Source organism: Leptonychotes weddellii, chromosome 13 (assembly GCF_054177405.1).
Source record: "Leptonychotes weddellii isolate Sample4059 chromosome 13, ASM5417740v2, whole genome shotgun sequence".
Classification (NCBI taxonomy): Eukaryota; Metazoa; Chordata; class Mammalia; order Carnivora; family Phocidae; genus Leptonychotes; species Leptonychotes weddellii.
Genome location: NC_138381.1, coordinates 77,998,754 through 78,025,236, shown reverse-complemented (window position 1 = coordinate 78,025,236; position 26,483 = coordinate 77,998,754). Strand labels below are relative to the sequence as shown.

The window sequence follows — 26,483 nt, the reverse complement described above, 5'->3', positions numbered from 1 at the left end:
CACAAATTTAGACTGAGCTAGAATAATTTGATGAGGGGCTCAACCCTGAAACACATTGCAAGAACAATGTTCTGGAGCTGAGCCTCCTGTAATTTTCTGGCATCCGATTACAATAATCAAATCACCCATCTCTCACAGACTTCTCAATTCTTTCAAGGGCCTCTGCAGTTGGTTACATCTCAGTTGATTTACTGGCTTTATGATTAAGGAACTGAGAGTCAGAGAAGTGAAGGGACCCAAGAAAGGTTCTAAAGAGCCAGGACCAGAACCCAGACATCCAACTGCCACGTGTCCTTTCTTCCCATCACCCTGTGTCACAGTTCATTAGGAAGTGCAGCAAAGCATCTCCTGCATGTTCTTGCACAAAACTTCCTGTTCAGAGTGATTCAGTGTCCTGGGACCATCTCTTGGAATGAAGAAGACAAAATCAGGTGACCTCGATGAGAAAGACAGATGCTATCTGACTGCACTGAGAAACCACAATGGTCGTAGAAGAAAGGATGAGCCCTAGCCTACTCGTGGCTGTGCTTTAGGACTCTAAAGATACTGGGCGCACAATGGAAATTACTTATATTTAATATAAAATCATGTGATAATAACCTAAAAAATCAAACACTCAAGGAAAGGTGGCATTAGAGTTCTTTGTTTGCACACAATAGAAACCCGTTCTGGTTAGCATATGAGAAAGGGATTTATAGGAGAGATACAGGGCATCTCATAGAAGGAAGGGGAAGGCCGGAAACCCAACGCCAGCAAGAGGCCAAGATCCAGGGCCGGTGACCGGCAGGACTCCCACAGAGACCACCTGATCAGCATCACCAGATGCCTGGGATCTATCATAATTGCACTTCCCACTGGCATCCCGAGAGAACGGACCTCCACAGCAGAGGCATATCACCCGTGGAGCAGCCAGCAGCAGGAAGCTGCATGTGTGCCCAATTCAGTCCCTGTGTGAACTATGCACGCAGACACAAACACACACACATGCGCACACGCGCACACATGGACAGTGGCGCGCACTTGAGAAGCAGCTCCCCACCACCGCCCCTCGGCCCAGCAATTTCAGCACAGCTGCGGCGGACATTTCCATGAGCCTTGACCAGTGGCCGGCACTCAAGTGTTCTGGCTTCTCTGGAGTTTTCTCCCTGTTTTACCTCCCCCGGGGGCAACCTGCAACCACCTGGGATGCAAGTCAGTAGATAAATCCTCCAGCTGCCTGGTCTTCCAGTGGAACAGTTCTGAGATGCCTTCTCCACACTTCCGAGGGGGAACCCCAGTGCACCAAGCCCCAAGGACTCATCAGTGCCCTTTTCCCTAACCCTGACCCTCTATCCCCACCCTCACACTTCTGCTTTCTCGCATCACCTCCCAGATAAACTACCTGTGCCCCAAACCCCTGTCTCGGGATCTGCTTTGGGCCCACGCGCACTTCCTGCATGTACTTGTGCACTGTACAGTATCTTGCAGAGGAGGATGGGGCCTTGGACCCCAACAGGTGGGAAGCTGTATGAATGCACCCATTCTCCGCTCTTCTTCCTGTACCACAGCATTCTCTCCTTCCAAACTGAATGTAAATCCTCAATCAGGAAGATGGGAACCAACTAGGAGTTCAAAGGCTTTGCCTTTTATCTAGAATTATAATCCGAAAAGCCCTCATGTGTCGAAACCCCAAATTCCACGCGCTTCCCCCTTCACTGGCAGCCCCTGAGGAGCGTCTTTGCTTCATTCACGATGGCAGGTCATCTCTGGAGCCAGGAACACTCACTGAACATGGTAAATAATATCTCGGTGGCCACGTGCACAGTATCTCCAATCACTGGCAAAGCCATCCCCCACCTCCAATTTCTCAGGCAATTGATTAAGGCTCTGTACTCATTTCCAATTGCTGCACCACAAATTAAGTGCCTTCAAACAACACGACCGTCTCATTATTCTGGAAGTCAGAAACCCAAAATGGGCTAAAATCAAGATGTCACTGGAGCTGCCTTCCTTCTAAATAGGGCTTTCAACCATTCTTCCTTGCTTCATTGTCCATGCTTTTTCCATGAGACCACACAGCTTCCTGGAAGCTGAAGGAAGGGATCCACCCCTGTGTCCACAGGTTATAAATCTCATCAGCCTACTGACCACAACACCAACACCCCTCCCAGCTGGGTCACTCAGCACTCCATACTCAGTGTTGCCGTCTCTGCCAGATCCGGAATGCCTTCTCCCCTCCTATTCTCATACCCTCATTCATCCAACCTTTACCAGCCAAGATCAAGGGACATCTCCTCTTTTCCAGCCTCCCTAAATACCCACATTTCAAAACATTCCCGAAACACCCACTGCATCAAGCTTTGCCCCGTCGTTCCTCTGTCTGTATTTGTGCACTCTATCCCCAAAAGAATTTTTAAGATTTTCGCAGGTGAACACCCCATCCAAGACTTCTTGGTAACTGAGTGAGTGCCCAATAAATGGTTGTTGATTGGGCGCCTGGGTGGCTCAGTTGGTTAAGCGACTGCCTTCGGCTTAGGTCATGATCCTGGAGCCCTGGGATCGAGTCCCGCATCGGGCTCCCTGCTCGGCAGGGAGTCTGCTTCTCTCTCGGACCCTCCTCCCTCTCATGCTCTCTGTCTCTCATTCTCTCTCTCTCAAATAAATAAATAAAATCTTAAAAAAAAAAATGGTTGTTGATTGAAACCCAGGGCAAGGAGCTAGAGTTACAGGCATACGCCAAGGAGGTGCTCCTTAAAGAAAATGCTGTCTCCCCCTTCCCTGAGGGGTCTGTCCATCCCAGCGAGGGTCCTGTGAGGATGTCCCCCACGTACCACAAGATACACCAGGGTCTGCACAGGTGGAAAAGAATTAAAATAACAAGGAAAAGAATCATAATGAAAGCTACGAGTCACGCCCCGATACACATAAATATAAATCTGTATATTCCTCACCAGAGTGGTCTGAAGTAGGTGCTTCATTCTCCCCATTTTACAGAAGGGAAACTGAGTGCACATGAGACGTGACCTCACTCTGTTCCCAAGGCCTCCTTAGCTAAGGCCACCCTACCGAACCTGTGCTCCACCTCTGCTATTCTCTCCCGGTTTAACCCAGCGTGTGAGTTCTCCTGACCTCTGTCCTGGGCTTCCACCCAGAGTCTCCCTTTGGTTCAGCTGCTCCCCAACCTTCGGGATAAGTCCCCTCCTGGATCAGCCCACCTGTGAGAACCTTCTCCATTTTACACCCCCGGGGGCAGCTCCCATCAGCCTGAAGTAGACACACCCTCAAGAAGCACAACCACATGCTCCCACCCGCACACCGCACGGGGCATCCCCTCAAAGTGCGCAGTGGGCACAGGGGGCATGAGTGCCCAGCGGCACTTGGAATGACAGGCTGCTGGCCCCACCCACAGTGATTCCCACTCAGTGGCTCTGGATGCAGCCCAGGATCTGCGTTTTAACCGCCTCCCCCAAGGGATTCCACCGCCAGAGGCCCCCAGAGTGCACTCGGAGAAACCTGGAGAGAGGGTTGGGATGCCCTGGGAAGCGGGTCACTCGGGTTCTTCTCCCCTCCCCAGAGCAGAACAGGCATTTATTTTACATGAATTTTGCTTCCAGAGCTTTCTGAAGCCGGCACTTTATGCGCAGGTGTCCCCGTGGGCGTCAGCTCAGCTCGCTGGAGGCTGTGCGGGTCCCTGCCTGGACCACTCGGCTTCCCCGTGGCGTGACAGATGTCCTCAAGTAGCCTCAGCTCTCAGAGGGAGGAGGGGATAAACTTGCCCTCTTTGAACACCTCCCTCAACCTGGGTGATTCACCCCTGCAGGGGACTCCCTCTTGACTCGCCTCATGGCCTCCGGGAGGGGGGATGGTCCCGTCTGAGAGTTAGAGAGAGCTGGAACAGGGAGAAGTCAGATAGCCCCTTCAGGGAGCTGCTGAGAGAAGGATGTGTGCATCCTAGCCAACCATCCCCAGCTGCTCCTAAAGAGAGGAGCCCAAGAGCCCCACTGAATGGGGCATCTGCCCCCGCCGAGCTCCCCCTGTCCACACGTATCACTGTACCACATCACACTCTCACATGCTTTCCCCTGGGGACCATCTGTATTCTTATTTACTTCATATTTTCTTTTAAATCTGCTCCCTGGGTTCACATAAATTTATCTGGGGAGGAAGTAACAGATCAGCACTTTAAATGAAAAAAAGCAATATCACTTTCCATAAAGATAAGAAATCCCTAAAATAAGTACAATAAAAACAAAACCATGTTATTCGGTTCTAGCCAGATGCAGCTGCATGCCAGAGGCTCCCAGCCTGGGGCGTGGGCTCGCATTGCTCAGGATGAAAACAAAGTCACAGACAAGCAAGCAGAGGATACAAGAGGCGCTGGGCATCAAACACCTGTCTCCCTGACGTAACCAGGACAGAAGATGATGCAGAAGGAACGTACTCCCACTGGGTAATTCAGCGTTACCCACACCACTGTCTCTGGCACCGGAACGCCTCACATGCATCTCGGGTATCACCCGAAATGACTGTCCCCACTACTACTGGTCCCCAAAGTACAAGGTGCAGGCTACTGTTCGGTGGCACCTAATATGAATTTAAAGGCAAAAGTCATTCTAGACCCCTAGAAACTTTTGGGGAGGAAGGAAATTCAGAACTCAGGGGAACACAGAAGGTGACTTAATTCACGTGCAGCTCTCACCAAAGTGAGTCGTCCACTTTCTCTGGACTGCAGTTGCGTTGCTATGGAAACAGGAAGCAGTGGCAAGGCCGACTTTGTAAGCAGGTGTGACAGAGTGTGATGCACTGAGCCACTCCCTCTGCTACCCCGGGGAGCCACTAAAAGATGGATCGGCACTGGATTCTGAGAGCTAATAATGCCACCAAGCATGGACACTTCTTTTCCCAGGAAAACTCAGCCCCCATCTCCTAGTCTTTGAGTGACGGCTGCATATTTAAATGAGCCCGTCCACTGTGATCACAGGTGAGATCTGGAGTCTGAGACTGAGTTTCTTACAGAAAGCCACAATGAGCTGAATTATTCATGTGCACATACACACACAGAGGTGGCTTTTTTTTTTTTTTGTATCTTAGCTCAAATATTATAGTACATTGTGTGCTATCTACTTGCAGTCCAATTTCTGACACAATTTCCATAATAGCAAAATTTACATACAGATGGCAAATAAATAAAATCTTCCTGCTGCTTGGTCTGTGGTTCTTATGGTCAGCAAATCCTATTAGGGGCTTTATTAACCTGCTCAGTGATGGAAATGTTATATCTGATCTTACGGATTTCAGCTGTGCAATCCAGCCCTGCTACAAAATGAAATTTAACTCTCAACATATTTCTGCAACACGAAGCCACCAAAATTGAGGGGTTGTTTTTCTGTATGCAGCATTGGAAATATCCCCCCTTCCTCATTTCTCATTCAAGCCACAAACGGTCTCTTTTCTCTCTCCATTCTCTTTAAGAGCACATAATTGCAATTAACTAGCGAGCACCAAGGGGTACAAGATTGCCAAGCATGAGTAAAGGCTCCTAGACATGCAAGGAAGAAAGAGAAGCGTTGAGGTGTGTGGGGGGGGTCTGCAATGGAAAGTGCATTTGGAGGGCTTGGCTGAAACCCCAGGTAAGCCCCAAAGGAGGTCTCCTTCCACGTGTCTGCCTAGTTCAAGCTGAACCCTGGCAGGAAACATCTAAGACTCCAGGGACTGACTAATTGCTAGTTAAAACAGCCACCTTCTATATCTGAACAAGGAAAGCAAGGTGCTTGTGGGTGAGCTGAGTGAAGTCTGTGTGTCTCCACAAACTCTCATGAGAATCTGAAGAACACCGGAGATGTCCCTAAGCCCCAGGAGAATTTAAGTGGAAAAGTCATCTCAGATGTAGGAAATAGGAGGCTCCAGGGAGAGGACTTCAGTAAGAAGACGTTAGTAAAACTTCTCCCTTTGCACTGACGATGTTCTCCAAACCCAAAGTCCAGAGCAAGATCCTTGGGGATCACACATCTGCCAAGCAGTGGCCCCAATCAATCCATCCCAGAAATAAAAACCTGTGCTCCCGGAAGTCTCACACGAAAAATGAAACAGAATGGGAAACAAAGGACTCATTGAGGAAAGGACACAGATTAGGGAGGGCGAGAAACCAGTGAATTACCGGCTGACTGTATTAAGAGCTATCCCACTCCTGTCCATCCCAGGGCACCACACAAGCATGTCCGGGCTGCCCTAGTGAAGTACCACATGCTGGGCGGCTTCAACAAGGGCAGTGTATTTCCTCACAGCCCTGGCGGCTGGGAGTCCAAGGTCAAGATGCCTGCAGGGTTGGTTTCTTCTCTCAGCCTGCCAACTGCCACCTCTCTGTGTCCCTACATGGATTTCTTCCTCCAAGTGTGTCCTCCTCAGCTCCTCTTCTTGTGGAGACATCAGTCGTATTGGATTAGGGCCCATGCTACTGACCTCATTTTACCTCGTTAAAGACCCTGTTTGGGGGCGGGGGGAGCCGCAGTGAAGAATTCAACATATGGGGGCGCCTGGGTGGCTCAGTCGGTTAAGCGTCTGCCTTCGGCTCAGGTCATGATCCCAGGGTCCTGGGATTGAGCCCCACATCGGGCTCCCTGCTTGGCGGGAAGCCTGCTTCTCCCTCTCCCACTCCCCCCACTTGTGTTCCCTCTGTTGCTGTGTCTCTCTCTGTCAAATAAATAAATAAAATCTTTAAAAAAAAAAAAAAGAATTCAACATACGGATCTGGGAGAAGACACAATTCAGCCCATAACCGGCATTAACCCACATGAGTTAACTGAGTTCCAACAGCCAGCCCAGACATAGTTCTTAGCACGGGAGACACGTGTCCCTGCCTGCATGGAGCTGACACTCGGGTGAGGGGGAGCCAGACGGTAAATAAGCGAACGAATAAATAGCTTAGTTAATTTCAGGTAGTGATGAGTGCCATAAAGAACACAGCAGGCTCTCTGAAAGGGGTATTCCAGGTATGAAGTGAAATGGTGAGGAGGGGCCAGCCCTGCTCACCATGGGGGAGCAGAAAGAACAAAGAAAATGCCCGAGATGGGAGTGAACTTGGTGGTTTCTAGGAACTGAGAGGTGCATGCAGTTGGAACAAGGTGAGCAAAGAGGCGTGTGGTGGGAGATGAGGTAGGACAGGCAGGCTAGTGCCTTATGAACATCCAGCTGGGCCTTCTCCTATTGCACCCTGCTCCCTTAGGTCTCAATCAATTGCTGCACATTTGCAACAACAGAGGGGCCTTTGACCTCCACCTGTCTTTCTACTTTTAACCCAACCAGAATTTCAAAATACTGCATGTCAAGTATCCCCAGTTGAGATCCTAACCAATGCAAAATGGACGTCTTCATTTCTACTCCTTCCCTCTGGAAAAACATCTCCAAACACCAATCTTGACATCCCAACTCCAAGGGCAGGCAGAAAGCTCCTTCTTACCCAACAGGGCACAAGAACTGGGAAAGATTTTGATTTCCCGTTTAGAGGGAAACCTCCAATGGATTCATTAAGTAGCAGGTGCAACTATGTTGCCGTAAGTGAGGAAAAATCATTACTTGGGGCCCTGGAGGTAACTGGCAACTTTTCTTATTCTGGATTTCAAATTTAATTCAACTCAAGGGACACTTCATGCGCTCTAACAGGCTGACAGTCCTGGCTGGAGACACAGACTGCCAAATCAGCAGTCCCCATGTTATGAAGCTCTAATCAAAGAGACTGACACAAATTCGGTTAATTGTAATGGGCTGGGTTAAACGATGGACCAGAAATTTGAATAAAATACTCCAAGCACCAAGAGGCATGAGTATTGAATTTCTTGCAAAAAGTTCTATAGATTTAGACCACCCAGACAGAAAGAAATGCAATTAAAAATTATATCTAACCTTACCATTATAGATTAGAGGTTACACCATTACACAATTCATGATCTTCCTCTAGGTTTTATGAAATCTAACTAAAGGACAGTGAGTGAGGGGTGCCTGGCTGGCTCAGTCATTAAGCATCTGCCTTCGGCTCAGGTCATGATCCCAGGGTCCTGGGAATGAGCCCCGCATCGGGCTCCCTGCTCTGCGGGAAGCCTGCTTCTCCCTCTCCCACTTCCCCTGCTTGTGTTCCCTCTCTAGCTGTCTCTCTCTGTGTCAAATAAATAAATAAAATCTTTTTAAAAATTAAAAATTAAAAAAATAAAGGACAGTGAGTGATAATCAATCTTAACACGCTGGAGGCAGAGATGTATTTTTCTTTTAAAGGAACCAACAGAGAGGGGCACCTGGGTGGCACAGTCAGTTAAGCGTCTGACTCCTGGTTTAAGCTCAGGTCGTGATCTCAGGGTTGTGAGAACTAGCCCCACATCAGGCTCTGTGCTCAGCAGCGGTAGGGGGCTTCTGCTTGAAGATTCTCTCCCCTTCCCTCAACCTCTACCCCTGCTCGCTCTCTCCCTCCCTCCCTCTCCCTCTCTCTAAAATAAAAATAAATAAATCTTTAAAAAAAAAATAAAGGAGCCAACAGAGAGATGAATAGGACACTGCACTCTTACTGGAAATCCAGTGAAATTGGCACCAAACAATACCCCACCAATCAGAATGAAAAGATCATAAAGCGTAGCTTGAGTCTCTGATTAGTACTGCCCTTTTGAATTTCTCTAAAATTATTTACTGCCCAAGTCATTGGCAGACAACTACAAGATGCTGAAAGAGCAAATTACACCAGCTCCAAATTAATTACCGGGAGCGGATCTACCGTGCACAGAATTACTTATTCTTTTTCTTTTAAGTAAAATTCTCTACCACTCTATTAAAAAGTAAGACGGCTGCCCAACTGTGTCTTGGAAATTGACAAGGTACACTGAAGAGCTCCTTCAGGCCCCTGGAAATCAGTCAGTCCCATGTTACCACCAGGACTTGGAGCTTCCCTCAGCTTTAGGGGAAAGAATCCCCCCTGACGCCCCAAGTCCCCAGTTTACTCTCCACCCCACCCTCCTATTCCCAAACAAATGTTGGGAATGATGCTGGAAGATACTGCCCTCCCTGTATCCACCAAATCATGTGTGGCAGAAAATACCCATCCTCCATTGCTTCCTTATCAAGAAACCCCTGATTTGGGGCAAGCAGACTGGCTATATGCCCAGTTAAACACCTGCAATTCCCTACTCATGTTGGACAGGCTTGATCATGAGAATGATTCTGGCCACTGAGCATTAGTCAGAAGATGTTGGTTGATGCTTCTGGGAAGCCTCCTTAAAGAGGGGCAGACTCAGGCCCACATGATCCCCCCCCACCCCACTCTTCTTCCTTCCTTCTCTGTGAGATGTAGATGTTATGACTACAACTGTGGCAGCCATCTTGTGGCAATGAGGTAAAGGTCAAGAGAATCGTACAATCGTTAATGCCCTGACATCCTTGATCCACTGATACCTATCTACACACATTCCTGCCTTTCCCCAAATCTGTCCCTGTCTTGAGGGTAAGAACACTGCTCTTTGGGGTTTCTTCGTGTAGCTGACCTGAATCCCTAACTAATACACCTTAGAGATCACTTGTCCTTTGTGATAGCATGACTTATAGTAAGAAATACATATTTAGGGAGAAAAAGAAATATATATTTGGTCTTTGTCCCCATTTCTGTCACAGAGCCCCTGAAACCTTTAGAATTTCCTAAATGGCGAGAGTGATAAAGGTATCTTGATAATTCATAACAGGCCTGTTTCAAACATATCTGAGCTTGTGTTAATGAGGTGACTTTTGGGCAACATCTAAGGACGGGAGCTGGTTACCAGGAGAAACATGTGATTAGAAGGTTGCACCTTTCAGTCCCACCCCCATCCTCCAGGGAAGGGAGAGAAGCTAGAGACTGAGTTCAATCACCAATGATTTAATCAATCATGCCTGTGTAATGAAGTCTCCACAAAAACCCAAAGGATGGGGTTTGGAGAGCTTCCAGGATGCTGAACCAGAATGCACCTACATGCCGCCATACTGGGCCCCAAACTCCATGAGGACAGAAGCTCCTTTGTTCAAGACCTTGTCCTATGTATCTCTTCATCTGGCTGTTGATTCGTACCCTTTAATATCCTTTGCAATAATCCAGTCATCTAGTGAGTAAACTGATTTCCTGAATTCTGTGAGCCACTCTAGCAAATTAGCCAAACCCATGGAGAGGGCTGTGAGAACCTGCAGTGTATGGCCAATTGGCCAAAAGCATGGGTGACCACCTGGACTCACAAATGCCGTCTGAAGTGGGGAGGAGCAGTCTTGTGGGACCGAGCCCTTAGCCTGTAGGATCTGATTAATACACTCTCAGGGTGGAGAGTGTCAGAGTTGAGTTGAATTGTAGGACATCAGCTGCTATCAGAGGGTTGCTTGGTGGGGGGACTTCCCCCCACCAACACACACACACACATTGGAATTAGGCCCAGAATTTTTACCCAGTTTTGGGGAGGAGTGGGGAGCAGAGAGGACTGTGATAAACAAGAGATTGTGTGCCCTTATGAGAGGAGCAGCCAGTCCGCTCCAGCAGAACCCCATGCATTATAACTGGAGTCAGAACTGTACCCCCAAAACCCTTCAATCTGGCTTTTATTCACATGAATCCACTGAGCATCTTATTAAAGTCACCAGTGGCCTCCACATGTAAAATGCAAAGGATCATTTTCGCTTCCTGCCCGACCTCCCGGCAGCATTCAACTCTGTTGACCCACCCTTCTTTCCCACCACTTCTCTTGGCTTGTGTGATGTCACGTTCCCCCAGTTTTCCTGCTCCTTCCCTGGTGGTTCTTCTGAAGGCTCACCTTTATCATTTCTTCTCATGATTTTTTCTCAGAAAATCTCATCCTTCCCAAGGCTTCAATTTTTATGATCAAACTGCCAGGAACACCTAAATATGTGTCTCCAGGAAAGACATCAATTTTGAGCCTCAGACACACATATATCTAACAGGCCTTCCCACCTTTCCATCTAAATGTCCCAAAGGCACCTCAAACTCAATGTCCCAAAGTGAAAGGATGACCCTGCTCTGTACCAGCAGGGTCCAGCTAGGAAAACAGAAGCAACTCTTTATAACTCAACAGAGGGAGTTTAATACAGAGAATTGGTTCTATATGGCAGAAAAGTAAGAACCCACCAGGGAATGGTGAAGCAACCCATGCTTTAGCAACAGCAAGAAGCAACTCCACCCCCTATTCTAGAGAGATACGGGGAGGGAAGGGTGTCACCTAAAATCCCAGGACTGTGGCCATCATTGGGGACTAAAATCCTGGCAGGGTCAACTGGAGGAGAGCACGTGTCCTACAGAAGGTGAAGCCAGAGGGGGGCAAGCAGCCTCTGCCAGAGTCATATCAGGAAGAAGAACAAGAGGAATATAATTACCCTAGTTTCTCTACTCCTGCCCACCCCGCAGTCTCTCACTACTGTCTCCACTGGGCAAAGCCATTCAATGAGAGGAAATCATAATTCCGTGCAAATGTAAATTAACAAATGATAAATTGGAAGTTTGATGAGGAATGAGATGTTTATAGAGTCATAATAAGTCCCCACAAAACCCTATTAATTACAAACAGCAAAACAGTATATTCATAGTGGAAAACACTGGCAGGTACCGCCTTAATTAGGTGAACAAAATGAACATCACCAGCAACAGAGCAAATTAAAATCATGCACCATCTAATAGGATGCAGTGAGAGCTGAGCATCACATTTGTGGCATTCGTGCAAAAGATGCATAACCTGAATCTAAGCATGAGGAAACATCAGACAAATCCAAACTGAGAGACATTCTACATCCTACAAAATAACTGGAATCTTAAAAGTGTCAAAATATAACATATATCTATACAACATATACAATAATAGCACAAAGGAAGGTGAGAATGACACAATACCGCTCCAAAGTAACTATATTTTACCAAGTGTAATAAAATGTCAACTCCAATTAGATCCTGATAAGGTTAAAGATGCATACTAAATCCCTATAACAACCACTTAAAATGCAAAAAGATAGGGGCGCCTGGGTGGCTCAGTTGGTTAAGCGACTGCCTTCGGCTCAGGTCATGATCCTGGAGTCCCAGGATCGAGTCCCGCATCGGGCTCCCTGCTCGGCAGGGAGTCTGCTTCGTCCTCTGACCCTATCCCCTCTCATGTGTTCGCTCTCTCTCATTCTCTCTCTCTCAAATAAATAAATAAAATCTTTAAAAAAAAAATGCAAAAAGATATAGCTTTAAAAAACCCAACAGATTAATTAAAATGGAATAATAAAATACATTTGATTAACACAAAGGAAATCAAGAAAGAAGGAAGAGAAGGGCAGAAATAAGATGAGACAAATAAAAAACAAATGGCAAAACAGCAGACTTCAATCCTATCAGTAATTACATTAAATATAAACAGGCTACACTGACTTCAGGTAATGACTGAGGAAGATGCCACTCACCTGCCGACAGCAGCTGCCAACCCTAGGTATAAGGTAAAAAGCAGCTACCTGAAGGCACTAGAGAGAGAACAGGAACAGATCATGGTGGGGAGTGCACACTTAGAGAAGGAGGACAGCTCTAAGAAAGGACTGCCCCATTTTTGCCGCATTTAGCCTGAAAGACAGTGCAGTCATCCTTGTGGGAGGCAGGGGAAGCACCACCCATAGAGGGGATGCAGAAGGGGTATTTTTTGCGGGGGTGGGGGGTGCTGCTGGGGGAGCACAGGACTGAGTCCAGAGTAGCTGAGGCAGCTAAAGAGAGATAAGGGAATCATGGAAGGGCAAGAGCAGGAGAGGTCATGCCCAAATTACACCTGCCAATATCTGGCTGAACCCTGAACAGTGTATATGCAGATCAGCCTCAAAGTATCTCAATAAAGACATAAGATCTATGCGGAAACTAGAGTTGTGACCCAAGAGATTCCCAGTTCCAGTCTTTCCAAACTGTCTGAGACAAAAGAGACATCATTCAGTGGAGAACAACAAAATCCAGAGTCTCCACAACATGACATTCCTAATAGCTAAGATACAATACAACATTGCTCGAAATATGAAGATTTAAAAAAATAAGTCTCATTCAAGAGTGAAAAGACCATCAACTGAGACCAACCCTGGATTCACCTAGATGTTAAAATGACCAGAAAAGGATTTATAAAACTGATTTATAACTATCCTCAGTGACATAAAAAGAGCATGCTCTCAATGAATGAAAAACCAGGAAATCTCAGCAGAGAAATAAAAATTACAGTAAAAGAACAAAATTGAAAATCTATAACTAAAGACTACAATATCTATAAATAAATTTTCACTGGATAAACTTAATAGGCAAATAGAGATAACAAAGGAAAGATTCAGTGAACTTGGAGATAAGTCAGTAAAAGTTATCCAGTGTAAAAAGAGCAAGAATAAAAACAGGGGAAAAGGGGCACCTGAGTGGCTCAGTTGGTTAAGCAACTGTCTTCAGCTCAGGTCATGATCCCAGGGTCCTGGGATTGAGCCCCGCATTGGGCTCCCTAGCCTGCTTCTCCCTCTCCCACTCCCCCTGCTTGTGTTCCCTCTCTTGCTGTGTGTGTCTCTCTCTGTCAATTAAATAAATAAATAAAATCTTTAAAAAAAAAAAAACAGGGAAAAAAATGAACAGAGCCACAAAGAACTATTACATAATAGCAAATGATCTAAATGATGTCCTACAATTGACATGCAGAGGAGCAAGAAAATGAGACAGAAAAAAAAATTTTAATATATAATGGCTTGAAAGGTTTCCAAAAGTGGATGAAAGACATAAAGGTACAAAATCAAGTACACAGCAAACCCAAGGCAAGATAAATATGAAAAAGACCTGCTTCTGCACATCACAGTCAAACTGTTGAAAGGCAAAGACAATAAGCAAAGCAGCAAAAGAAAAACAACACATTACCTACAGGTGAACAATTCCATTAACTATCCGTCTTCTTGCTAAGAACTATGGAGACCAAAAGAGAATGGAACAACATCTTTAAAGTGCTAAAAGAAAAAAAAACTTTCCAATCCAGAATTCCATAAATAGCAAAGAGATGCTTCTAGAATGAGGATAAAATAGACATTTTCAGATAAAAGAAAACAAAGAGAATTCACTGACAAAGAGAAATATGCATTCCAAAAATATTGCCAAGAGAAATCCTTCATACTGCAGAAAAATGGCACCAAATGAAGACAGGGACCCCCAGAAAGGAATGAAGAGCACCAGAAATGGCAAAAGTCTGGATGAATACAAAAGAACTATTTTGGTTTTTTTGCTTTTTCTTCTTAATTCCCTTTTAATACATGAAACTACTTAAAGCAAAAATTATAATATTGTCTTCTAAGGATTTTAAAATGTCTACATAACTACATAAAATAACTTAAGCATAAGAGGGGTGGTTAAATGGGCCTACTATCTACATTTTGCAGGAAGTGATAACTCAAAGTAGAATGTGAAAAGTTAAGTGTATATATTGCAATCCCTGAAGCAACCACTGAAAATACAACTCAAGAAAGTGCAGCTAAAAAGCCTATAGAAAAGTTAAACTTGTGTTCTTTAAAACATTCAAATTATCCCCAAAAAGGCACAAAAGAAAGAACAGAGAAACAACAAAAGAAGGAAACAGAAAACAAATAATAAAATGGTGACCCCCCAAGTCTAACCACATCAGTAATTACATTAAATATTAATGGATTAATCTCTCTAACTAAAAGATGGACATTGTCAAATAGATAAAAATACAAGATGCAAGTATATACCATCTACAACAGACACACTTTAAGCATAAAGACAAAGACAGGTGGATTTGGTAAGGCTACAGGATACAGACTCACTACCTAAAAGCCAGCTGTATTTGTACACACTAGCAGTGAAAAATTAGAGAAATGAAAATAAAATCAGCAACGCCATTTATAATATCATTAAAAACTAAAATACCAAAGAATACACTTAATAAAAAAAACTACAAAGTACTTCTGAAGAAAATTAAAGATGTAAATAAATGGAGAAAGAAGCCTTACTTGTGTACTGAAAGATTCAATATTGTTAAGATGGCAATTCTCCATAAATTGGTCTATATGTGAATCACATGAATACTGAATCCTAGCTAATGACGTGCTCACTGAACTACTTAGGGGAAAGTGAATGAGTATCTGCAGTTTACTTTCAAATGCATCAAAAAATAAGATGGATTTTTGGATGGAAAGATAAGTAGTAAGGCAAGAACAGTAAAATATTAAAATATTAATGGTAGAATCTAAGAGGGGGGCATAAGGATTCTCACTATAAATCTCTTTCAACTTTGCCCTGTCTGAAATTTTTCATAATAAAATGCTGGGAAAATTATAATTATGAAATATTTCCAACATCTAAAAGACTATGGAGAATAATAAAATGAACAAATGAGCACCCACATCTCCCACCAACAGGATTAACAAATAAAACATGCAGATATGGCTGAAGTTCCCTGGATGCCTTCAGCCCACCTCCCCCGATGCTGGAGGTTATGATGCCCATACATGTTTTAGGCCTCTGACTACATATAAATGCATTTATATGCAACCAACAGAATTGTATCACATGTTCTGAACTGTACCCTGCTGTAGGTATGAGCTGATAATTTGCTTTGTTCTTCCCCTTACCTTAGATTTTAGAGCTGTATCCAACAATTGTGACATGAAGTCTTTGTATAAATATTTAGCTATTTATTTATCCATTCTCTCTGATGGATGTTTCAGCAAAACCATCTCAAGATGCAGCCTCTTTGAGCAGAGGATGGCAGCAAGGCACTCAGATTCTGGGAACGGAAAGACCCAGGTTCAAATCCTGACTTCATGGCTTCCCAACCTTGAGGAAGTCATGTGTCTTTCTGAGGCTCAGCAGGAAGGGAAGAAGGAGACTAGCTATCTTATCCTTTCTCTCTTTGAACTGTCTAGTCTCTGGCCAATGCCTACCATTGGTCAAACAAAACCAGATGACAGAGACACACACATGCACACACACACACGCACATAAATAATCATCCAATGATGTTTGGGCTGCCAGCCTGGTGCTGATGTGCCAGACCCATCCGTGGATGCAGTGGAGCCATGCCCTGCAAACATTTCAATAGGGGAGATGGCCCTCAGGGACAAGGCAACCCTAAGCAGGGAGAAGAAAGAGGGTTGTGAGTCTGGGTGCCATGGTCAGGCATGGTCCCGCACCAGCCACCTGCAGACAAACACCTGGAACAAGGGAGGAGCCACTGTTCTTGCTGGTACTCCACTATGCCCATGGGCAGGAGAATATCCCGAAGAGCGGAGGGCTCAGAAGCAATACTGGGTTTCCTTGTCTGTATGACAGCCCTGAAGATAATCATTCCAACCTCCTAGCTTTGACCCCTCCATGACCTCCAGGGTCAAATCATGAAACGTCAAAGAGTAGCTTGGCCCAAGCTAAGCATTCACTAAATTTCAGCCACCACCAAAATCTAGGCATACTCCAATTTTCCAAAATTGTGACCTGATATAAAGCTCTCTGCACAAATCGAAATCCCCTTTTGTAGCCAAAATCCTCAAGCCTCTGAAATTGACACCCATTCCTGCCATCCTCTGTCAGAGCTCCCATACTCCAGTGCAGAGGGAGTCTGGGAGGGAAAACGAGGCAGAGGTGGGGCTAAGCATCATGTACTAACTAATGGAAACAGGCTCACTAAATGCAGCAGATAACATGTGGAACTCGCTAAACAAGGTGCACAAGTCACGATCTGTTTGAGAAATAATCACCTGCCTTCCTTTTCGAGCACCACTGAGATCTTAGCTCCAAGCTCGAGACTTGATCTGGGCTTCAGGACTGCAGACGTCAGAGCACCTGTGACTATGCACAGATTCCTCAAGGGAAATCTGACTTTCACTTGGGGAAAAAATTAATAAAGCCTGGATTTTGGGTACCACCTGAGTCACATTCACCAAACAGGCCGCTATTTATTTAAGTGTGAAGGTAAGCATTGAGATTATGAACATTTGAAACGGGGCACCATGAGACGGGTATGGGCATTGAAGGAGGCAGGCCTGGTTGGAGGCCTGGCTCTGTCACTTCCTGGCTATGTGACCGTCGGGCAGGTGACCTAGTGTTTCTGAGCCTGTTCCTTGATCTCTAAGTTGCAGAAACAGGTAAGTTCCAGAGCTGTCATGAGGATGAGCTGAGACAACACAGAGAGAATCTAATGGGAAGCCTGGCACGTGACAGGTGCTCATTAAGTAGATGTGATGGGTATCAGGTCCCCCACAGTGGGTACTGGAGGAAGCTTCCAGAATCCACTTAGATGCTGCTGACAGCAGCACCAAGCATCCCAGGCAAAACTGCTGCCAAGTGCCCTCCTGCATTATCTTGTTTACTCTTCACGGTCATCCTGAAAGACAGACGCTATTACCAGTTCTCTTATACTAGAGGAAGGCAAGGCTCAGGGAGGTGAAGTCACTTGTACGAGGTCATAGAGCCAGTAGGAGGAGCTGAAACCTGACCACTAGCCTCACTAATTCTAACTACTTCCAAAACTTGCCTCCACTGTCCTACTCACATACATACATCCTCTTGTTTTCTTTTAATTAGTCAAAAGCTGCCCATCCTCTGCACTCTCCTCCTCCGGGAAGCCTGCCCTGGTTGACTCCCATGGACTCCACTGGTCTCCCTTCTCTGGTGTCACTTTCTGTCCGTACCGCTTCCTCGAGGACTTACCCTGTACCTTGTGTTTCTAGGTGATGCTGCAAGTCAAAATGTCAGCCCCCTCAAAGCCTTCTAGATCCCCTGAGGGCACAGACAATCTTCCTTAATTTCAGAACCTGGCAGAAAAAGTCTAATGACTTCTTTGGTGACTAACTGCTATTGGCCTACTTCCTCATATACATTCAAATGCGAAGTGATCAGGAGAGCCAAGATTCTTCTGTAATATTCATTTCTAATTGATTTATTTAAAAATTACCACATTCAGGGCGCCTGGCTGGCTCAGTCGGTAAAACATGCGACTCTTCATCTTGGAGGCATGAGTTGGAGCCCCATGCTGGGCACAGAGCTTTTACTTAAAAAATAAATGAATAAATAAATTTTTACAAAAATTACCAGATTCTAAGCAAGCACCACTGATGGACACTGAAATTTATGAGTGAAAATATAATGTCAGGAAGGATATTTGCATAGTCTCAAAGTATCTTCCCAGATGTTATGATTCCTAATTACAAGGGTGGGAAAGCAAATTTCCAGTGAAGAACTGGAAAAACACCACTTCAGCTAAGTAACCAAAGTCAGCATCCCTGGGAATAAGACACCGCGATATCACACGCCTCCCACGATGACACACTGAGGACATAGCATTTCGTCGGCTTTCCTGCCAAACAGGCACATCCTCAACCTAATCATGAGAAAGTCTCAGACAATCCCAAGCTGAGGAACACTCTCAAAAATAACTGGCCAGCATGCTTCAAAAGTATCAAGGTCATGAAAGAGGGCAAAAAAAAAAAAAAAGACCAGGGAGCAGAATTCAGCAGACTAAGGTGATATGACCCCTCTATGCAATGTGGGGCCCTTCACTGTATCCTGGAGCAGAAAACGGACATTATGGGAACAACCGGAAGTCTTTAATAATGCCTGTAGGTTGGTTCATAATTTATACCAATGTTAATTTCCTGGTTTTTAAATTCCTGCTGTGACTGTGTGTGATGTTAGCATTAGGAGAAACTACAGTTTTTGTGACTTTTCCCTAAGTCTAAAATTACTCCAAGACAAAAGGTTTTAAAAATAAATGAAATAAAATTTAAATGTACTGCATTCTGTTTCCATCATAGCACTTAGCACAGGTTTCAATTGTGTATGATTTTGCTCATTTGCTTGTTTATTGTCTCCCTCCATTGAGAATGTGAACTTGAATTTGAACTTGAGGGAGTGTGAACCCACTCCCTGCAGCACGTGCTCAACCCGCTTGGAAATAGAGACTAGGCTGCAGATGTAGGATACGCACTTAGAACTTAGTATTGTCTTGCTGTTGTTGTTACTGTAATTGATTTTTGTCATACCCTTTCACGCGAGAAAGTTATACTGGTTTCTATTTATGGTGGCAAATGTTAGCTTTCCTTCTCCAATGTATTTGTATATATTTTACAAAGTGACTTGATTTAAAGAAAAATAGTAAATAAAAAGTGCAAGAAGGGGGGGCCTGGGTGGCTCAGTCGTTAAGCGTCTGCCTTTGGCTCAGGTCATGGTCCCAGGGCCCTGGAATCGAGTCCCACATCGGGCTCCCTGCTCAGCGGGGAGTCTGCTTCTCCCTCTCCCTTTGCCCCCCCAACTCATGCTCACTCTCTCTCGCTCTATCTCAAATAAATAAATAAAATCTTTAGAAACAAAACAAAACAAAGTGCAGGAAGGCACCCAGATATGACTTGACTTATGAAGGGAGGAGGTGGTGGTAGCGAACACGACAAGAAGATCACAAAGGTGGTGTGTGAATTACTGAAGTCCAGGACATACCGACACAGCCCATGTAGAACTAGAAGTGAATCAGTTCTCACATTATACACAACAGGACACTCTTGCCAGAATTGGAGCCTCAAAGCGTCCAAACCTTCAATACTTATGAAACTCTTATTTATTTACATCATGAATTCATACAGTCCTGACAATTTATACCCTTTGTTGAAGAACAACGTCTTGCAGTACCTCCAGATTCATTCATTCATCCAACAAATGTTTCCTGAGCACTTACTATGCGCCAGGCACTGTTCTAGATCCTTAGGACACATCAAAGGAGACAAAAGTCCCTGCCTCACATTCTAGCAAGAAGAGGTGAACCGTTAATAATGATATATCACATCATTGACAAAAGTGGTACGTTCAGAAATCAGAGCAGGGCAGGGGGTAGTGGGATGGGGGTCCAGTGTTAAATGGGGAGGGGGTTGGGTCCTTTAGAACACCGGTGGCTGTTGCTGATGGAGTGAGTGGGAGAGTCCTAACAGATGAGCTCGAGGAGACGACAGAGCCAGATCATGCAGGGCCTGCAGGCCAGTGGAAGGACTCAGGCTTTTGCTCAAAAAGAGACTTCAGGGGGCAAGGGAGGAGGTGGTGAGGCTCTTGTAGGTGTCCAGCCCAGAGAGAACCCTGGCTTGTACCTGGGTCACAGCAATGGAGGAAGTTTGATTCTGGATATTTGAAAGGAAGAGCCCCAGCATCTGCTGTCATTCATATGTAGGGTATCAGAGAATGAGAAAAGCCAATCACAGTTATTAGGTGTTTGACCTGAACAACCAGAATGATGGGGTGGCTACCAAATGAAATAGAATGGGGCACCTGGGTGGCTCAGTTGGTTAAGGGTCTGACTCTTTTGGTTCAGGTCATGATCTCAGGGTTGTGAGATCGAGCCCCACATCGGGCTCCATACTGGGCATGGAACCTGCATAAGATTCTCTCTCTCTCTCTCTCTGCCCCCATCCCTCTCTAAAAAGGAAGAAAGGAAGGAAGGAAGGGAGGGAGGGAGGGAGGGAGGGAGGAAGGAAGGAAGAAATGGAAGGAAGAAAGAAATGGAAGAATCGTCTGAGCACAAAGGTGACGCTTCATAGTCACTTAAAGCATCCACTGTCCCCGTGTGTACACAGGGAAGCTATGGCACAGAGAGATAAAGTAACTTTCCCAAGGTCACACAGTTGGTATGTGGCAGAAGCAGGATTTGAACACTGGCAGACTGGCTCCAGAGTCCATGAGCTTAACCCCTGGGCTCCACTGCTTAACAGGATGGGAGGTCAGCCCAAGAGGCTCTCTGTGTGAGCTGAGAGAGAGCTATTTTAATAAATCAGACATAAAGTTTTCCAGGATCTCTCTGAGCCTCAGGGACATTATATTTGGAGTGGGGAAAATTTCATAGTACTTTGAACTTTCTTGGAAGTATAACAAAGATCTACCCGAGTCCAGCCCAGCATTGCCTTGCCAACAGTCCTCAACCCCTCCAAACTACTTTACCACCCCTTTGCCAAAAGGCTTTTCAATGCATGGTCAGGCTTAGATACTAATGTTTAAGAGAAACTATTCCGGCATTAGAGAATAATCAACCCAACTTTGTTCAAATTGGCCCCAATACAATATGCAGTCTGAAATAGCAACGTGACACATGAAAACACACACATCTGTCCCCCTTCCATACGTCTTCAGCTCTGAAATTCGATCTCAGCAAATCTTGTGCATGTTCACACTTTGATCCAGGGCTCCATCTGAGCCAGAATGAAATATGTCACATTTCATTCATAAGAGACATGATTAAAACAGACAATCCGTTATGTTGGGAAATCACACATTTCCCTAGGCCTAAAAACAGAGTTTTATTTTGAGAGATGGTATATACAAATGGACAACAACCAGACCAAATGTAATAATAAAACTCCGACCCACCACCTTGCAGCAATCAGGACAAAGAGCCAGACCATGGCCTCGCGGTCATCAGCCCAGAAAGGTCTGAACTTGGTGCAGGACTGCCAGCGTCCCTTTTTATCGCCTCTGCTTCCAACTCAGGGCCAAGCAGGAAAAGCAATCATGTAAGATGCTCACTTCTTGTTAACCTGCCTCTGGCCTCCCCATGCCAGCAACCTCTGACCCAAGCAGACCTGAGCCTTCCCTGCTGTCCTATAAGCTCCCCAACTCCTGCTTGCCCTTGAGTCTCCGCCAAACGCAAGTGATGGTGACGGACTCCCTGGGCGTAGCAAGCTCTGTCTAAATAGCCTTTGCTCTCGTTCGGGTGATCCACAATTTCAGTGCATTTTTCTGTGGCCATGAAATAAAGCGTAATAAGGAGCAGTCCCTTCTAGGAAAGCATGAAGGTAAGAAACTAGATGTTGACCCAGAAAGGTTCAATAGGTAGAGACTGGTCCCTATCTAGACATGCAGAACAGCCCAGAAGAGTAGTTTCAAATGAGAGCTCCTGATTCATGAATGCAGACCCGGGCCCCAAAACCAGTGCCTCCCCGCTGCACAACTTCAGCAAGCAACCCCTAACCTTTCCAAGTCTGTTTCCGCATCCACAGAATGGACATGAATAATACTTTGTATGGTGCCCGTGATAATACTCTAAGAAAGTGCATATAAATAAAGGGTTAACACAGAGCCTGGCACACGGACACATAAAAACGTAAAGCGTGAGGGGCTCCTGGGTGACTTGGCCCTTTAAGGACCGGACTCTTGATTTCCACTCAGGTCGTGATCTCAGGGTTGTGAGACTGAGCCCCGCGCTGAGCATGGTGCCTACTTAAGATTCTCTCTCTCCCTCTGCCCCTCCCCCACCCCTGCTGCTGCCCCCTCTCTCTAAAACAACAAAATTAAATAAACAAATAAATTCTTTTTTAAAAAGTAAAGTATGCATTAATAGTATCAATTCATATATCACAGCACCATAATAGCATCAACCATAGTGAATAACCGCATCAGTTCGCACCTACTGAACACCCAGTGTCCCAGGCGCTCTTCGGCTCTAGTCTCATTGGCTGGGATGTACCTGCTGGTCACGCGGACTCACCCGACACACACAGTGAATGAGGTGGTGACATCCGCCTGCAGAGATTAGAATCCAGCCCCTTTTAGCATTGCATCTCCCTTTTTTCCAACAGTACTTGAGGAGACTCACAATGCAAGTGCCCGCAGGAGCCGGAGAGATGACCCAAGGGGGAGAAGAGGGCAGGTGTGAGACCCCGGGGAGGCCGGGGGGCGGTGGGGAACCAGGCAGGGCACGACGCACGCCTCACTGCAGCCAACCGAGGCCGGGGTGCCAGAGGCTCAAGACCACCGAGAAAACTAAGTGAAATCCCCCACCGATAGAGCTTGGCCACGCTCTTACACCGGGGAATGCCAAATGCGCCACCATGCATGCGCGCGCGCACCCACGCGCGCACGCGGCCTCGATTTCACTATGGCCGACAGTTTGCAAACTCTAGGCTAGGTGCTTTTTCTCCGGGGCAGCACCAAGGCTCCACAAGTGCAGTTTAAACAAAGGTGTGGGACGTTCCTTGGGTTGACCCGCCTCCTCTTCATCCCTCTCCATCTCCCGCCCCGCAGCATCAAAGCCCAAGGGAGAGGGAAAGTCCCAGAGGGCTCTCCAGAGGAGGACGCCCTGACAGCGCTGAAACCAAAAGGCCCCGTGGCTACTCTTCCCCGGGGTTGGCAGTTCGTGCTTGACCTCCCCAGGCGGAGTCCGAGTGAGAGCCCGTTTCAGCTCTCACATCAGCTTCTGCGGGGGAGAAAGAAGCTTGGGGGTTTCTGCCCCTCACCACGGTGACACTCGGGGCCCTCTCCAGTCTCCATGTGGGGTCCTCTTCCAGCCCCACTAGCCTCCCCCTCCCTAAATTAGCCCCCAGCTCTGGCATGGCTGTTGGGCACACACAGCCTGGGTGCAGCAGCTGCCCCCGCCCCTGTCTTCCAGCCAGGAAGGGGGCTGCGAGGGAATGAAGGGCACCTAGAGCCTTTCCAGAGCCCGACCGCCGGGGTGCACACCCACCACTCCCTAGCTGTGTGACCCTGGGCAAGCTACTTAACCTCTCTGTGCTCCGAAAAATAGGGATATTAGTAGTACTCACCTCCTTGGGTTGTTCATTGTTAGAACCCAGTGAGTTAATGCATGTGAACAACTCAGAATGTGGCCTGGACGATTCTCGGTCCTCAATGAAAGTTAGTACCATTTATGCCATTTCCCTGGCCTGAAATGCCTTTTCCAACCAGGCTCCAACGCTTCCCTGACCACCAGACCATCCGTTCTCCCTTTCCTCAAACTTCTCACCCAACAATGTTCTCGCTACACCAAGGATGGCAAAGAAGTTAAGTGTCAACCACTCCACCTCACATGGACATGTAGGGGCTGCCAGGAGTCCTGGACTCAATGCTAAAACTGATTAACAATGTCTGGCGTGGCAGAGGGAGAGCTGAAGCACTGCAGTCAACTAGCAATGTCTGCCATGCAGAGGGAGAGCTGAAGCACCAGAGTCGACTAACAATGTCTGCCATGCAGAGGGACAGCTGAAGCGCCAGAGTCGATTAACAATGTCTGCCATGCAGAGGGACAGCTGAAGCGCCAGAGTCGATTAACAATGTCTGCCATGCAGAGGGACAGCTGAAGTGCCAGAGTCGATTAACAACGTCTGCCATGGCAGAGGGACAGCTGAAGCGCTGCAGCCGACTAGCAAGGTCTGCCACGCAGAGGAACAGCTGAAGCACCAGAGTTGACTAACAATGTCTGCCATGCAGAGGGAGAGCTGAAGCACCAGAGTCGATTAACAATGTCTGCCATGCAGAGGAACAGCTGAAGCGCCGCAGTCGACTAGCAATGTCTGCCGTGGCAGAGGGACAGCCGAAGCGCCGCAATCGACTAGCAGTGTCTATCCGGGCAGAAGGTACGCTCATCCGCACAAGTGCAGAATCCATACCTTTGCCGTTCTTGGTGTAGAGCAAGCATCTGATGCTGCTTTGCAGGAAGGAATCTCTGCAGAGCAAGAACTGGGCTTAGACCACCGCAGCCCGACCACTGGAGTGACTAGCACAGGGCGGGTCCAAGCCAAGTTCTGACTCCGTTATCACCAAAACTAACTCAAGAGGCTTCCAACAGGAACTGGGCTTCCTGCAGTCTAGGAAACCCGCCTGGGATCTGCCGGAGCCTCAGCATCCACACCTCCAAACAGGTGTGATCTGGCACGTCGCCTCCCTCAGAAGCAAAGGGACTACACTGGGCTTACGATGAATCCCACTTCTCACCTGCAACCAGAAAAACAGGCCTCATTGACATGGCACCACCTCAGCATCTGAGCACCGGGGAAACCACCACCGGCTAACACTCGGTGAGGACTCTGTTCCAAGACCTTCCCTAACCTGACTGATCCTCACAGCACTCCCGAGACGTCCAGCCCATCATAATCCCCATCACCAGCGAGGGAACAGAAGCCCAGAGAGGTTAGACGATTTGCCCCGGGGCACACAGCCAGCAGGGGCAGGGCCACTGCCATCCACGAAGCTTTGTGAGCACAATAAGCTAAAGACAGGTTTGCCCCCCCAACACAGAGAAGTAGCCCACTTTTTCCAATCCTAAAACTGCATCTTCATCATACAGAGACTGCTTATTTGCTTTACCAAAGGATTCTTTACTGATTCTTCACTTGATGAAAACCTGAGAGGTCGGACACATGGTCTTGGAAAGCTCTTCCCTGTAGTTGGAAAGCGGAATTCATTTACCAAGTTGCCACTTAGGGCAGCAAGTCCAGGCCAGCAGTGACAGATTCGGAGCGTCACCAGAGAGCTTACCTGCCAGCCTACTTGTTTTCAGTCCTGGCTTCACAACAGAATGACTTGGGGAGCTTTTAGAGAACGTAGATGCCCAGGGCCCACGCCCAAATACCCTGCTTTACTTTGCTGTCTTGCATGGGTCTCTATTCCGCGTTTGTCAGTTTCCTCACTACACGGGATACTCAGCAGATGAGCAACACCACGTTATTAACTGACAATTCATCGATGACCAAAAGTCGATTTCCATTCTGTCCAACCCAGCAAAGCCACTTACCTCAGAGTGAAGTGGTCTGCCACAGAGCTGCTGGTCAGAGAGACCAAAAAGGTGGCCGTGTCCCCTTCCCGGACGAGGTTCAGGGGTACTGAGATGACGACGTTCTCGTCCAGGCTCACCAGGGACCACTTCAGATCGTCTTGAGTTGGGTAGACCACCACACTCCCAATCCTCTCCCGGGCTGGAGGCACCTGCTGGGGGCTGTCCTGGCCAGAGTGGATGTTGTTCTCCCACTTGCCATCCTCCTCCAGTGGACACTGGCCAGCCTGGTCAGCCGGGTACAGTGTGAAGAAGAGCTCCATCGCAGTGCCCCCCAGCAGAGCCGGGATTTCCTCCTCGGGCTCCAGGTCCAGCCCAGAGCTGAACCACTCAGGCAGCAGCTCCAGCTCGGCCACACAAAGCCCCGGGTCCCCTTGCAGCCGACAGCTGGCCGCCACTTCCCTGGCCTCGGGGAAGGCGAACATCTTGACGCATGGTAGATCTTCCTCGGGGTCGCTGTCGTCCCAGTCCATCCCAGTGATGTAAAATAAGGTCTGCACTTTGGGTCTGTTGGAGTAGATGGAGCTGTCGAGGATGTGGGATTTCAGCTTCCAGTTGAAGGGAAACTTCTCCATGTTTCCAAAGGCCGGGGAAGTCAACAAGAGCTCCCGCGGGATTGTCTTCTCCGCTGAAAATGGGCCATAGCTGGCATTGATGGCCGGGGGGGTCCTGGCCCGGTAGACAAAGAATGACTCCACCCGCGCCTGCAGACTGGAGTTCCTCGTGATGTCCTGGTTGGCTTCCTTAAGGAAGAAGGCCTGCTCCGCATCGGCGATGTGGAAGCTTGTGGGTAGATAGGCAGGGAGGGAGGAAAACCTCTGCAGGCTATCCACGATCCCCCGGCTCTCCATCTCTGTGTGAGAAAGGAAGGCAAAGGAAGAATAAAGGCCAGGCCCTGAGAAGCCAGGAAACCAACACAGTGAAGTCTGCACCCACCGGCCCAGC

General features: G+C 47.1%; 1 protein-coding gene across 3 annotated transcripts in view; it reads right to left on the bottom strand.

Moving 5' to 3' along the window:
• The window catches only part of TMEM132B (transmembrane protein 132B), a 270,431-nt gene that overhangs the window by 96,215 nt on the left and 147,733 nt on the right, over positions 1–26,483 (bottom strand). For all 3 annotated transcript variants that reach the window (XM_081802414.1, XM_081802415.1, XM_081802416.1), the window contains exon 2: positions 25,500–26,391. In XM_081802414.1, the coding sequence (XP_081658540.1) occupies positions 25,500–26,391 (892 nt within the window). The remainder of the gene's footprint in view (positions 1–25,499; positions 26,392–26,483) is intronic.